This window comes from Babylonia areolata, chromosome 13 (genome assembly GCF_041734735.1).
Source record: "Babylonia areolata isolate BAREFJ2019XMU chromosome 13, ASM4173473v1, whole genome shotgun sequence".
NCBI lineage: Eukaryota > Metazoa > Mollusca > Gastropoda > Neogastropoda > Buccinidae > Babylonia > Babylonia areolata.
This window is the reverse complement of record NC_134888.1, coordinates 1,877,003-1,891,761: the sequence shown is the minus strand read 5'-3', so window position 1 is coordinate 1,891,761 and position 14,759 is coordinate 1,877,003. Positions and strand designations below refer to the sequence as shown.

The 14,759-nt window shown below is 42.0% G+C and overlaps 1 protein-coding gene across 3 annotated transcripts; it reads left to right on the top strand.

Annotated features, from left to right (window-relative positions):
- Nucleotides 1-631: 631 nt before the first annotated feature.
- LOC143288971 (uncharacterized) lies at nt 632-14,265 on the top strand. 3 transcript variants are annotated; one of them, XM_076597681.1, is made up of 11 exons: nt 632-762; nt 1,436-1,562; nt 2,511-2,617; nt 3,074-3,348; nt 4,271-4,404; nt 4,868-4,985; nt 5,394-5,507; nt 6,889-7,098; nt 8,057-8,145; nt 9,411-9,458; nt 13,045-14,265. In XM_076597681.1, exons 2-11 carry the CDS (start codon nt 1,442-1,444, stop codon nt 13,254-13,256), a joined length of 1,428 nt encoding a protein of 475 aa, XP_076453796.1. In that variant the 5' UTR covers nt 632-762; nt 1,436-1,441; the 3' UTR covers nt 13,257-14,265. The 3 variants fall into 3 exon arrangements, with proteins under 3 accessions (XP_076453796.1, XP_076453797.1, XP_076453795.1); XM_076597682.1 differs by having other exon boundaries at nt 6,877-7,098; nt 8,069-8,145; XM_076597680.1 differs by having other exon boundaries at nt 6,877-7,098.
- Nucleotides 14,266-14,759: the final 494 nt, after the last annotated feature.

Here is a 14,759-nt window from a genome sequence, read left to right as displayed (position 1 = left end):
ATAAATAATAGATAAGCTTACATAAATAAATAAATAAATAATAATTATAATATAAAAAGATAGTAGTAATAATAATAATAATGATAAAATAATAAATAAATAAATAAATAAATAAGACAACAATGATGATAAATAAGCAAATAAATGTAAAACATGAAGACACACATTCAGACATACACCCACACATGCATAACAGATATGTACCAAACATGCAGACGAATGACTGACGAATGGATGATCAGTTTGATTTTCCAGTCAAACTTCGGCCGAGAGACCGGGAAATGAACTCAGACACTCACGGACACTGTATTGGCAGATGAGCGTCTTAACCTTTCTGCCACATTCTTTCTTTTCTTTTCTTCGTCAGTCTGATATCGGCACACTCTGCGAATGAACTTGAATAACTCAGTGAAATAAAATCAATTTCCAAAATATCTAATGCTCCAAATAATCATTTACAAAATTTCTCACAGTTTTGTATCGACACAAATATCTTCTGCATCCACAGAAACCTGAAAGAAGAATCACAGGATCCTGACGAAATTTCTTTTTGATCGAATTGAATTGTTTTATGTTCGTTGTGCTGGATTTACGTATTCAGTCACGCCAAGGGAAGCAAGTTCCTTTGCTTCTTTCCGGTAGATGGCAGGTTAGACGACGCTGTTCCGCCATAATAGCGTGGTAGCCAATTTCTGTAACCGGCACACAAAGAACAAGACACCGTTTGCTAACTTTACTCGTTCCGGGTTGTAAAATTGACAGGTATGTTATTTACAATTTCGCTTCATGTATTTGCATTGAAGCGATGTAAATCTGCATGAATATTGAACAGTTTTTGATCAGTTCGAACGCACAAGTCACGAGGAAAGTCGACATGTCGACGTGTTGTGGCTATCATTGTGCCAAACCCAAAGATAATAAATTATACTTAAAGCGCGCTGTTGTGTTGAATTCAGGATTACACTGTTATATTTTTCTTGTTTTGGTAATTGGACACTCAAGCCTATTTCTTTGCAGCGGCTATACGTGACTGATGCAGAGAGGTTGGTTAGCTAACATGGCATGAGTGCTCAATTTCAAGAAAGCTCTTTGAGAGGGCGTAAAGTAAACTTCACTCCGTTTCTTTCTTTTAACTTTAAATACATATGTGACAGGTACTTCAGCCATGTCATTATTTGTTTTTGTTAGGCATAGGTGAATTGTAACTGGCCTGGTGATGTAGGATGCAAGTGTGCAGGGATTCGAGTCCTACATGCACCAGACCAGGATTCTTACAACCAGCTATCATCTCTAGACATCGAGCGATTGTCTTGGTGCTGTTAAGTTAGATTTTAAACTCAAGTCCTGTGTGCAGTATTTTTGTCTAGGTGTTCCATATTTTGTGGAGTTATTTATTTTTTTATCTTTTGAAGGGAATGATTTCTTGTGTTCACAGATAACAATGTCTCACAGAACGTTTGAGAAAGACAGGCCAGGAAAGCTGTTTGTGGGTGGGCTGGCTGAAGACATTGATGAGAAGACACTTGAAAGAGAATTTTCAAAGTTTGGAAGAATCACAGAAGGTAATTTTTGAGACCAGAATGTGGTTGTGTGGGTGTGTGAAGTCAGACGGTTAACTTAATAAGCAACAACTGATGTTTACCTGAAGCCAGCGATGTGTTTGTACATGTTCATCATTTCATGTATTATAATTTCTTTACATTCTAATCAGTAATGTGATGTGTGCATGTCAATTTACAGTTGAGACAGAGAGTGATTTATATTTCAAGCTATTTGGTGGTTTACTGATATTTTGAAGTGAATATGAACATTTTTTTTTCAAGATGTGCTGATTAAAAAGAAAAAGTAAAAAGCCTAAAAATTGGGGGTGGGGTGGGGTTGGGGGGGCGGGCGGGGGGGCGGGGGGGGGGGGGGGGGAGTAAAAAGCCAATCATTTAAACAGTTTGAACCTAGATAAAATTTGAAAGATTTAAGTTCCACAAGTCTTTTCTTGTAGCTGTTTACACCTGACTGGGGAGTTTTACTGACATACAGCCGAGAACTATGACTGTATGAGTAAGATTTTCAGGCATATATTACACCTGAAGATATATTTCTTTCACACAGTTTTGTTCATGATTAGTTTTCTGTCAAACAATATTTTTTTTCTTGAAATTCTAGACGTGTGCTGTATGGATGATGGTTGCTGCAAATGCTTAGTCAACACTTCTCCATATATCAACAGTGCCACGAGTAGAACTTTAAGTTTGATTAGTGTTTGAATTTGTCCTGCAACTGATTGAGTAGTGTTTCAGTTTGTCCTGTACTTGCCAGTTGCTGCTACAGATATACGTAAAATTTGTGTAAATTTGAAGTATTAGGAACTTGTATTTATCTGTCTATAGCATGTTGTAATAAGTATTTGATATATTATATCATAAAAATTAAGCAAAGGCATACAGAAAATGATATTTGTAAATTAGCTTGATTGTTAGAATTATGTTTTAACAAGTCTGATGTGGTGTTCTCAGCTATGGTGATCCGTGACAAAGTGAGACAAGTGTCGAGAGGCTTTGGCTTTGTGACCTATGAGAACCCTATGGATGCAGAAGAAGCTGTTAAACACATGGATGGCAAGGTAAGTCCAAACTGTATGTTCATAAGTGTGTGTTGATCTTATTGTGGTATGGTGTGTAGTTAATGGCATGAGTGAATAAAATGATGTGGTGGAAAATTGTGATCTGTTGTCTTAAACTTGCTTCCTTCTGCCAAAGCTGTTTGTATCATTATGCAAGAGTGTTGTTGTTGCATATAGTTTCTTTATTGTATCCATTGAGAGAATGTGTGATAATTCTAACAGATGACATTCAGAAATTTGACAGATGACCATTTTCAAACACGCTTGCTTGGCAAACTTAAATGTTATTATGCATGTCTTTTGCGATGCTTTTACATATTTAGTTTAAAAAAAAAAAGAGTTAAACATGCTTTGATTGGCTGCGAGATAGCCCTTAAATGACTCGGTTGCGGCTGGCTGTGCTGTAAGCATCCAGGTTTGAAAGTCTGGCACATAGTGGTTTTATCGTGTTTCCAGGAGATCCATGGCAAGAAGCTGCATGTGGAGGACGCGGTCAGGGGGGGCATCCTCAACAGCCATGACTCGGGCAGGTTCAGTCGTGACGGTGGCTTCAGGGATGACGGGTTCCGTGGCCGACCCCGAGGAGGGCCCCCTAGGGGGGGCCGTGGAGGAGGGCGTGGAGGGTTCCCCCCCAGGGATGGCCCTCCCCGTGGGGGTGGGGGAGGCTATGGAGGACGTGGGGAAGGTTTCTCCCGAGGACGGGGCCGAGGTGGAATGATGTCCCGATTTGAGTGAGTGGCGGGCCCTGCCTTGTGCTGCTTTTTGTCTGTTCTGCCTTCTCTTCCATTATCTGCTGGGATTTTACTTTATCATGCAGTCATAGAGAAACCTTGTCTTTTATTTTATTTTATTGAAGTTGCATTTACTTGAAAGTTATTGAGAGATTATTTTGAGATTTAAAAGTAAGAAAATTCTTTTACTCTTTATCATCATTTTATGTTTTTGAGGATTTGAAACTGATACCTGGTACTTGAAACTCATTTTCAAATTTTGCAAACTTTACCCCTACCATACATGTCCTGTGGGATGCGTTTACAAATGGTTTCAATGAAAATAAGTCAACGTGTAATGGTATGGAGGAATCGGGATGAGGGGGAGGGGTGATGGGAGGGGGGTAAGGGTTTATGAGGAGGGGCAGGGGTTTACTGATGGCCAGTGTGATTGTATTTGTTTTTGTATTTGTATTTCTTTTTATCACAACAGATTTCTCTGTGTGAATTTCGGGCTGCTCTCCCCAGGGAGAGCGCGTCGCCATACTAGAGCGCCACCCATTTTTTTTGGTATTTTTTCCTGTGTGCAGTTTTATTTGTTTTTCCTATTGAAGTGGATTTTTCTACAGAATTTTGCCAGGAACAACCCTTTTGTTGCTGTGGGTTCTTTTACGTGCGCTAAGTGCATGCTGCACACAGGACCTCGGTTTATCGTCTCATCCGAATGACTAGCGTCCAGACCACCACTCAAGGTCTAGTGGAGTGGGAGAAAATTTCAGGGGTTGTGCCGTGATTCGAACCAGCGCGCACAGATTCTCTCGCTCCCTAGGCAGACGCGTTACCTCTAGGCCATCACTCCACTTGCGACTCCAGTGTGATTGGTGATGATTAGTGTGCTGTGGAGGACTAATGGAACCACTGTTTTTTGTTGTTGTTTTTGCAGAGGTCGGTCCTCGCCCCCACCCATGCGCAGGGATGACTCGCCCCCCAGGTCAGGCCTCATGTCCAGGCCCCTGTCCAGCCGTGGACGCAACGGCTTTGACTCTGGTCGTGGCCGCCCCTTGTCCAGCTTTGAGAGTACGTTGGGTGTCTCCATGTTTCTTTCTGCTGTGAAATGTGGTGGAAATGAGTGTCTAGTTCTGGCATTCCCATCCTTTCAGTTTTTTCTTTTAACAGCTGTAAAATGGGTCTTGTAGAGTTTGTGTGCAAGCATGTTGTTGGTGAATGTTTACCAGCACTTTTAAATGGTTCATTGATTTCTTTTTATTACACTTAAAAAAAAAAAAGGGTCTAAAGTTGAGCCAGAGCAGCAATCCTGACAGGTTGCATGATTTTTCGACTGCCTCTGAAACAGTTACATGTACAATATAGACTTGCTTGTGGTCTCCACTGACTATGAAGCAAATAGCACGTTATGAGGGAAAGGAGAGGTTGATACGACTTGATGTTTTTCTTCTGTTATTTTGTCAGTTTGTCATGGCAGTTTCAGCCACATTGTGATGCAAGATGAGCTTGCTTGTTTTTTTTCTGCCCTGCTCAGGTCGGAGAGATGACCGGTACGACTCTGGTTTCTCGGAGCGTGGTCCCCCTCCCCGCTCCCGTGACCCGTATGGCTCCCCTCCCCGTGACACTGGCCGGGGTGGTGGCTTGCTAGATAGGTGAGTACAACACTTCCACTGTCCTTTGTTTTTGATGCTGCTTTCTCTTACTTACGGAGCAACATTGTTTGCAGTGCCTTGAAAGTTTTCACAAATCCATGTGAAGGAGTATTTGAATAAAACCTTGTAGTTTAGCGTCATGTTTCTTTTGATGTGCCACTGTCCTGTGATTGACAGGATTTTATGCATGATAAAATGGTATAGTTATGTAGTGATATGATAGTGTCTTTCCATGCTGATTGATGTATAAAGTAGGTGTTTGTCAACACCAATGGCATTACATCAGTTGAAAACTGAAGGCTGTGGTGGTGAGGGTTGATCTCATGATGTATTTCCACACAGGCAACAGTTTCTGAATGAAATGGCTGTGATCATAAGTGGTTGCAAGCAATGCCCTCATTGTTGCAGTCGTCTGGGTCCCAGCAGAGGGTCGCGGGACTACCCGCCCAGTTCCCGAGACTACCCCCCGAGTCGGGACTACCCCAGCCAGAGAGATTACAGCCCAGATCGTGGCGCAGACAGGTAGGTGGTGGGGTGTGGACATTGTCTGCTGGACCTCCTTGGAAATCTTGATAATGATGATGATTGAATTTATATGGTGCCTTTCCAAGACAGACGTGCTCAGTTGCCTTGTGCATTGTGAAAAGATGTGTAAAGAGTGCTTTTAAACAATATGATAATAGATTGCAGACACAAAAGTGCAGTTCAGCACTGTGATAATAGCTTGCAGACACCACCCTGAATAGACATCTAACCAAACACAACAGTAACTGTTACGACCGCTTTTGATTTGTCTCAGCGATTTTATTTCCCAAAGCGTTTTTGCTTTGTAATTTTCAGACATTGCTCAGTGATCTTTTGCAAAGGACTTAGATATTGTATCATTAGAATTGAAATTCAAGATTTACCCATTCTTCAGTCTAAATGGCTGGTTACTGTTTCAGTCTTCAGGTGTTCATGATCAAGAAATTAAATGAAGAATAAATGATTGTGGTAGCATTGTTAGGTTGTTGTTTTTTCCCCACTTGAGTTTGTAAACGAGGTGTCTTGGTGATTTTGTTGTGGTCTCATTGTCTCCTGTGTGCATACACTAGCTGTGCAAGTAGTAACATAGCACAGACGGTGCACATTGAGATGAGCACAATCGTAGTTACTTGCAGTGGGGAAAAAAAAAACAAGAGAGGCAAGGCCTTCAAGACTCACTTGTGATACACTGAAAAAAAATCTAATCGTTAAAATGTGTTCTGTATTGGTTATTATAAAGCTTCGCGTTAAAAAAAAAAAAAGAAAAAAGTCCTAACCAGATTCGAATTAAGTCCCCTAGCATTAATTACAGAGTAATTTTCCTTTTTTACTATCTGCACCAAAACATTTGCAAAATAAATAAAACTTCCATGCTTAGCAAAAGAAGTTCCTGTTTGAACAAAAAATGATAAAATGACTGCTCTTGTTGTTGGGTCAGAATATCAGATCAAAGTGCCAAGTTTAGAGAATACAAAAAATATAACAGTAAATGCAGTTTGCATATAATTAGGCTTCATTTTTTATTTTTTTGTGCCCATCCCAGAGATGCAATATTTTAAACAAGATGACTGGAAAGAACTGAATGTTTCCTATTTTTATGCCTAATTTGGTGTCAACTGACAAAGTATTTGTCAATGTTAAAGTTTACCACAGACACACACACACACACACACACACACACATAGACAACCGAACACCGGGTTAAAACATAGACTCACTTTGTTTACACAAGTGAGTCAAAGTTGACAAGCTTACTACAGATCTGGTGGGGACAGTCCATGGCATGAGGAGAGAGAGAGTGTCTAGACTATAGAGGAAGAGGATGAGGATTGCATGCGATGGTGTTGACCCGACCGTGTATTGGCAGATATTCCTACAGAGACAGCTACGGACAGTCGCGCAGTGAAGACCGCGGGGACGGCTACAGCCGTGGAGCGGCGGGCCGAGGGGACTACATGACCTCGCGCAGCGACATGAGGGACTCGCCGCGGGATTCCTACCCACCTCGCGGGGGCGACGGTTACTCCTCCATGTCCTCCAGGGATTACCGCGAGCCCTTGAGCAGCCGGGGCGGTGACCGCTTTGAAAGGTGAGTGACCCCCGAAAGCGGAGTATGGCTGCCTACATGGCGGGGGTAAAAACGGTCATACACGTAAAAAGCCCACTCGCGTATATATGAGTGAACTTGGGAGTTGAAGCCCACGAACGCAGAAGAAGAAGAAGAAGAAAGGTGAGTGGTGGGTGAGTTGGGTGTCAGGAGGAGATTTGCTGAAAAGGAAGCTGGGGAAAAAAAACAAAAAAACGTTGAGGGAAACATTCATGTGTTGAAAAAAAATTGGAGGAAACCAATATTTTTTCATTGCATTTTATTATGCGAAAGGTGAAGTAGATTAACATTATGTGACAGGTGAAGTAAATCAGTAAAGTTGCACGGTGCTTTATGAAATGTTTGAAGGGGTGTTTCATTGTCTATGGTTGCTGTGTTGAAGAGATGTTAACGGTGCATGGTCACTGTGTTGAAGAGATGTTACAGTGTGTATGGTCACTGTGTTGAAGAGATGTTAAGTGTGCATGGTCACTGTGTTGAAGAGATGTTACAGTGTGTATGGTCACTGTGTTGGAGAGATGTTACAGTGTGTATGGTCACTGTGTTGGAGAGATGTTACAGTGTGTATGGTCACTGTGTTGAAGAGATGTTACAGTGTGTATGGTCACTGTGTTGAAGAGATGTTACAGTGTGCATGGTCACTGTGTTGAAGAGATGTTAACTGTGTATGGTCACTGTTGGAATGTTAACTGTGTATGGTCACAGTGTTGGAGAGATGTTAACTGTGTATGGTCACTGTTGGAGATGTTAACTGTGTATGGTCACAGTGTTGGAGAGATGTTAACTGTGTATAGTCACTGTCGAAGAGACGTTAACTGTGTATGGTCACTGTGTTGGAGAGATGTTAACTGTGCATGTTCACTGTGTCGAAGAGAAGTTAACTGTGCATGTTCACTGTGTCGAAGAGACGTTACAGTGTGCATGGCTGTGTTTTGGTCAGGGACTATGACAGTGGTTCCAGCAGCATGAGGTTTTCCCGTGACCTGGACAGCCGTGGTCCCCCTCGCAGTGACAGCTACATGTCCAGGGGTGAGTGCATACTTCCCTCTACACACAGTTGTTTGAGCCACTCATGTCTGACCATCACCATCAGAGCAGCAGAGGCGACACCTGCTGTTCTGACCTAATGGGTTAAAATTTGGAAAAAAAAGAAGTGAAGAGTGTCTTGCATAAGGTTCATCCCCACTGTGTTGGCCAAGAGGGTTTAACTTTTGGACAGTCAGTGTTGGGATGGTCCCCAGAGGCCTCCTAGCTCCCTGCAGCATTAACCAGTGTAATCCTGCCTCCTAAAGTGATAGTCCTTCACAAAAGAATCTGTAAATGATTTTCCATTGCATTGAAGAAACCATTTATGATCCATTTCTTTCTTTGCTGTTGGCACAACTTCGCACACTTTCCGCCTGTGATGAGTGATGGTCCTTTGGATGAGGAATAGAAATCTGTATTGGATGGGAAATGTGTATAGGAGAAGGAAGAAGTAGGTATCAGATTTAATTCTGTGGACTTGACCCCCCTAGGAGTCTTCCTGCCTTTTGTTCCTGATTGTTCCAGTTTGTAGTGTAGATGTGCGGAAAAGGGTTAGATGTATACCTCTACCCGTTTGTCAGGCACTTTGTTGGTGTCCTATTTCAGTTCTCTGCTTCTTGCAACTAAAAGTATATTGTAGACTTACCAAAAGCACACTAAACTTCCCAAAAGTACATTGTTGCTTGCACTAATTCCTGTCTGTTTCCATACTGGCTTGTTAACTAGTAAACCATCATGGTATGTACCATTTTGGAGTTTGGAGGTGTGTTTTAAGGTGTACACTCTGGTTTTGTTTTGTGGTTTTCCCCCCATCAGATTCACATGGTTTTGTGATTGTAAGATACTAATAACAAAATCCCATCCATCATGAACTTGAAACTAAACCAAAATTAGACTTTGCACTTAACATGCTGTAGCATGAAGCAGCAAAGTGTAGTTTCCACTTCTGTACTTTTTCCTTTCTGACTTTGGTACTTTTTCCTTTCTGACTTTATTTTATTTATTTTTTCTCAAGGCCTGACAAAGCGCGTTGGGTTATGCTGCTGGTCAGGCATCTGCTTGGCAGATGTGGTGTAGCGTATATGGACTTGTCCGAACGCAGTGACGCCTCCTTGAGCTACTGAAACTGAAACTGTTCCAGATTATTCTTGTCCAGCCAACAATGCCGTCGAGATCAGATGAAACCACAGTTGTGACATTTCAGATCACCATCCATTTCTCTCTGTCTTTGCCCTGACATGAAGTGTGTTGGTGTGTTTTGTTTCCAGACTCAGGTCCACCAAGCAGAAGCTATGGGGGCAGCAGCAGCATGAGTGGTACGTATCTGTGTCTGTCGGAATCTGTGGTCCTGTGTGTATGCGCACTCTCTCTGTGCAGTACAAGTGTCTTGTCACATGCTTTCTGTGGTTGTCTGTGGCTTCATTTGCTTTTCAAGTGCATTGAAAAAAAACCCCAAACAAATTCAGGTGACGGGAACTGAAAGAGGAAATTGGATCTTCAGACTTTGGAGCTGAAAGTGAAGGGAAGACATGTACAACATATTTCCAAGATTGTGCTGTGCATGCCATACAGTGAGTCAAGAGTGGCCACAGGAAGGAATGTGTGTGAATGTAGAAGCAGCTGGGAAACAAAGGAGAGGATCTGAGGAGTGTCTGAAAGGATTGGCACAATTGCAATAAACGACTGTGAGGAGTAACCTGAGCAGCTGCTGTAGTGGATTTTTCATAACTGATAAAACTGGGTCAGACACAAGGTGGAATCAGCTTATCTACAGGATGGAACTGGATGACGTAAATGTTTTGAGCCCATCTTAGGAAGCAGGGAGGGAAGATGCATGTTTTTATACTGAATCGAACTGGATTGTTTGAGTCTTGTCTTTGAAGCAAACCTTCTGGAGCACAATGTTTGGACAAATAATCAGTGCGTGAAATCTCACAGAAAAGAGGATAAACCAACTAATTCAGAATGAAACTGATTGAAAGAGCAGTATTGGAACATAACCCATAACCTGTGGGCTGCAGTAGATCCAGAAAGCTATGAAGTCAAAATAGCTGTGAGCAGGCGCCAGAAGGTAACCAGACTAATTCAGCGAAATGCTTGCATCAACATGGAGATGCCGACATTAGGCACATCGTACATGGCAGCATCACATGCGTTGACTGAAAAAAAAGCATGCATACCATCAGTGAAAACAGCTGTTAGAGAAGTTGGCAGTAGGCATGAGGGCTATGAATCATCCATGTACTACAGTTGAGGAAAATGAGGCGTTCTTGATTCTTTAGAACGACGCTGCCATGCACTCTGTGGTAAACATGTATCTGGATGAAGCTTAGTTACGCTGCTTGAGACCCAGTTGTAGTCTGAATCCTGCTTTACCAGCGCGAGTTCCATGATTCACTACAAATTCCCAACTGAAACAGTTTGACACATTTGCTTCTTGACATGGCCTGCCTTGATTCTTCTGTCGCAGCTTACACAGTGTAATTATTCAAGACCAACTTCACAAAATTCCTTTTTCACGCAGTACTGGAGAAGTATTTATTATAAAATGTCAGTGGCAGTTTTCTGTCAAAAATATAAATCAGAAAAAAATAGTCTGTTTTAATAGCTGATCTCTCTGGCTTCTAAACAAAAATGTTAAGAGGAAACTAATCTTGTCACTGTCATTGTCAGTTTAGTTACAAATTTGATTCTAAACAGCAGTGGTTCCATAAAAAAAAAACCACACAATTTTTTGCTACCTATAACTCAAGTATGCAAGTCAGTCATCTCAAAAGTGACAAGGACTTTTCAGACTTGCTGTAAAAGATGATTAACACCTACGGGTGTATGAAATCTGTGATGAGGGTCGACCATTTTTATTTCATTAAAAAAAAAAATTTTCTCATGAAGTTGTGTGGCAGTTTATGCAAGGCACCTGTGATGAAAGCAACTGTGAAATTTTGACACTGAAACAGAAATTATTTTAAGGCTGTTGGACAAGTTGTCACTGTTTCGGCATGGAGTGCAGCTAAGTTCAACACAGGTCGATATGGATGGGAATAGAAACTGCCCTCTTATGTCCACTCAACTGCAGCAGCCCAGTGTGGTTATGGTATTCAACTGCCCAAATTATCACCAAACTATCTCTCTTCAACATTTGTGGGAATGTTGAATGCTCCAACAGGAGTTCAAGTACATTTCACACGAAAGATGGAAGCCATTATTGGAAGGGGATGAACAAACTGAATTTGTCTGAGGAAAAAAGAGGAAAAAAAATGGACCCAGCGCAGGATGGAACAGAGGAAAGAAGATTGCTTTTCAGCTCTACATGTCCTTGCGAGATCTATTCAGCTTGAACAAACATTCATTGTCAGCTGAAAAACAACTGAAAAGATTGATGTGTTTCAAGAATGCAAAACTGAAAACACCGAAAACTACAGAATAGATCCTACTTTCATTGTTTAACCATGCATGTGGCTGGTTTATAAATGAAATGTGAGATTTGGTAGATTCGGTATTAAGTATATGATTATGAAGTGTAAGATGACTAATAAAACAACAAGAATAAGGTTGGATTTCACCAGCAGAACAATCTTTTCACATGACCTAAATATGGAAGTGGAGGAGAGACTTGTCTTCCTGCCTAACTTGAGGAAGTCTGTGTCAGCACACTGAGCAGGAATGATGACGCTTCAACAGAAGAACAGAAACAGTGGTGACATCTTGTAGAACAGATTCCAAATATTGGAGATTTCTGAGTGTGACTTTTGAGAGAGGGGTCACATTACAGACAATAACTGGTGCGTGCTTCAAGAGTCGTCACACTGTCTGAATTGTCCAGCATGGAATTGTTGATGTGTGTTGATATCAAGTCTGTTTTTGTTTTTCAGCTGTATGGAAACCAAGAGAAAAGCTGTGTTTGAGCATGGAGGAAAAGTGACCGGTCGTGCGGCACTGACTTAACTTTTTGTTTTGCAGCTCATCATCAGACACGGAGTGATATGGGTCCTGTACCTGTTCCAGTCCTCAAGGCTGTCAGTCGACTGAGTTTAGTGTTCAAATGAATTTGTGTACATAAAAAAAAAAAGAAAGAAAGAAAAAGAATGCTGTGTAAAAGGCTATTCTTCCATACTGATGTCAGGACCAGGAACTCTGTTCTCGCAAAGTCAGCCACCAAAATGTTTTCCTTTTTGACATAGACAAGACTCTTTCCTCCTGTTTTTGTTGTTGGTTATGCCGTTTGATGGGAAATACCACGAACCGTTCTGCTCTGCCCTCATTTCACTGATAGAAAGACATAGGTGAAACATCCCACTGATTTGAAACTGTTCATCAGAAATTGTGTGAAAACGAAAAAAAGCAAATTTGAACCCTTAACAGCTGAAGACTGACGTCTGATGGTCACTTCAGAAAGCTGCATTGATACACAGCTTGACACGAAAATGAGCTTTACAATCTTGACATTTTATTACAGCTGAAGATCAAATCTGTATTGGCCTAAAGGAAACTGGGGGAGCTATTCATGAGAAAATGAGCGGTCTTTGTTCATTAAAATATCCTCAGTAGGACATCTGTAGCGCTACAGTGAGAAATGATGAAAAGTTTGAGAGCAAACCGCAAATCTTTCGTAGACATCGCTTCTGGAAATAGTTGTATCTTTTGAGTTGGACAGGTGATGATTTGTTCTTCAGTCTTGCTCAGGAGAGAAGTGTTCAGACAAAAAATGATCAAGTGAGAGAGAGAAAAAAAAATGAAAGACACCTGTCCTGTTCCATTCTGGAAACACTAGAGTGGCCGTCAGGATGTACCATCTGACAGAGATTCCACCCCCCTGACTTGGTTTGTTGATTGTCTAAAACATTAGAGTCTGTCAGCGTTGTTGATGACTAACTGATGATGTTCCCGTCAACCCTGGCACAGGTTCCAGAGGACCCCCGCCCTTTTCCTCATCGCGTGGCCCGTACCCGACAGGGGGCTCTGACCGCCGCAGCAGTGGAGACCGGGACAGTTTCTCTGCAGGCACCCGTAGACCTTCGGGCCCCCCTCCCTCCAGGGGCGGCCCTCCCCCCTCTAAACGCCCTCGCTCTGATGGGCCCTCCAGTCGCCCCCCACCCCCTTCCTTCAGGCGCTGAGCCCAGGCTTGTCGATGCGGGGAATGTGGTGACGAGCAGAGGCTGGTGGTAGGGCAAGAGAGTGGCATCACCGGCTGTTCTGAGAGTGAATGGAAGAGGTCTGGCAGAAGGATCTGCGAGTTGCTGGAGACGCTGAGCTGCCTTGGAAAACGTATGGATGAATGATGTGGAGCAGTCAGACTGCTGTGGATTCATTGTTTTATGATTTTATAAGACTGGCCCCCCCCCCCCCCCCCTAACCCCCTACCCCCCACCCCCCTCAACCCCCCAGCCCCAAATCAAACATTACTGTAATTAGTTTTGATTGGTGTTGTCATAAATATCCATCTGTTGGTTTTTCTTTGTGAACGTAATTCTTTGTTTATCATACCAGATCAGTTACACTTTAGTTCTATTTGAGAAAATGTATGGTTATCAGTCTAGAGTATTTCTGGATTATCTGGAGACTATGAATGTCAGTTACATTTTTATGCAGAATTTTATTGAGAGTGAACTATCTTGGGATTCCTTTGACAGTGACTTGTAAGTGAACTCCTGAAATCAGAGGACAGAAATGAGTGCTACGCATGGAATCGAGGTGAAGAGGCATGCTGTTTGTCAGAACTTGTCCAGTCACTGTGTTTCTTCCTAACATGACAAAGAAAAGTACAAACCAAGGAAATGATGCATATGGTCTGGAGGGGATCAGTGACCAGGAGTTGTTTAGTGAGATCTTCACCATTCATTACTCAGAAAATATTCAGCTGCCTAAGTTGTAAAAAAAAATATTGGAGAAACACTGATTTTATAAACATGGCCATAACATGGTTATTGCAAGTCCAACCAGCCAGAAATATTAGAAATATTTTTTTAATACGGAAATTTTCTGCTGTTGCTGTAGTGAAAGAGCTTAGATGATGTTTATTGAAGGTGCTGTAAAGGAGTTGTATCTTGAAAACTTTGGTTTGTCATGTTACATGTTGTTCAACGGTTCGAGGAGGTTTAAGCATTAAAACGGTGTGGAAAACAACCCAGAAAATTCTTTGTTTGATGTTGAGACAGGCTTGTCATGGTAGTAACAAACTTGAAAGAATCCTCGACAGCCCAGAGTGAGAAAGACCAGAACTTTGAGGAGCACCTTGAGATTACACCAACTGCCTCTCTTTAAAATCGAAACGTTGCTCCCATACATGGGTGACAGTCTTCTGTCTGATTGACTGAGAGACAAAACTTTTCTTCTTTTTAGATCTGGAGGGAAATAGAAATTCAGGAAGGAAAGGGGGAAAAACGACAACACTATTTGACGGAAGCTTGACAACTTGGTGTTCAGATTCATGTATGTGATGGTCCATTATGTATGACTGACCATCAGAACAGGATGGGAGGCAACTGCTGACCCAACTATCTGGGCTTGAATTTGATAAGAATGGAGAGCGCCTTGCCCAAGAATATCTCTACTCTCTCAGTCAGTAGGGCTTTCAGACAGTTGGCGTCCCCAAAGGCCAGCTAGCTCCCAAGGCTGCA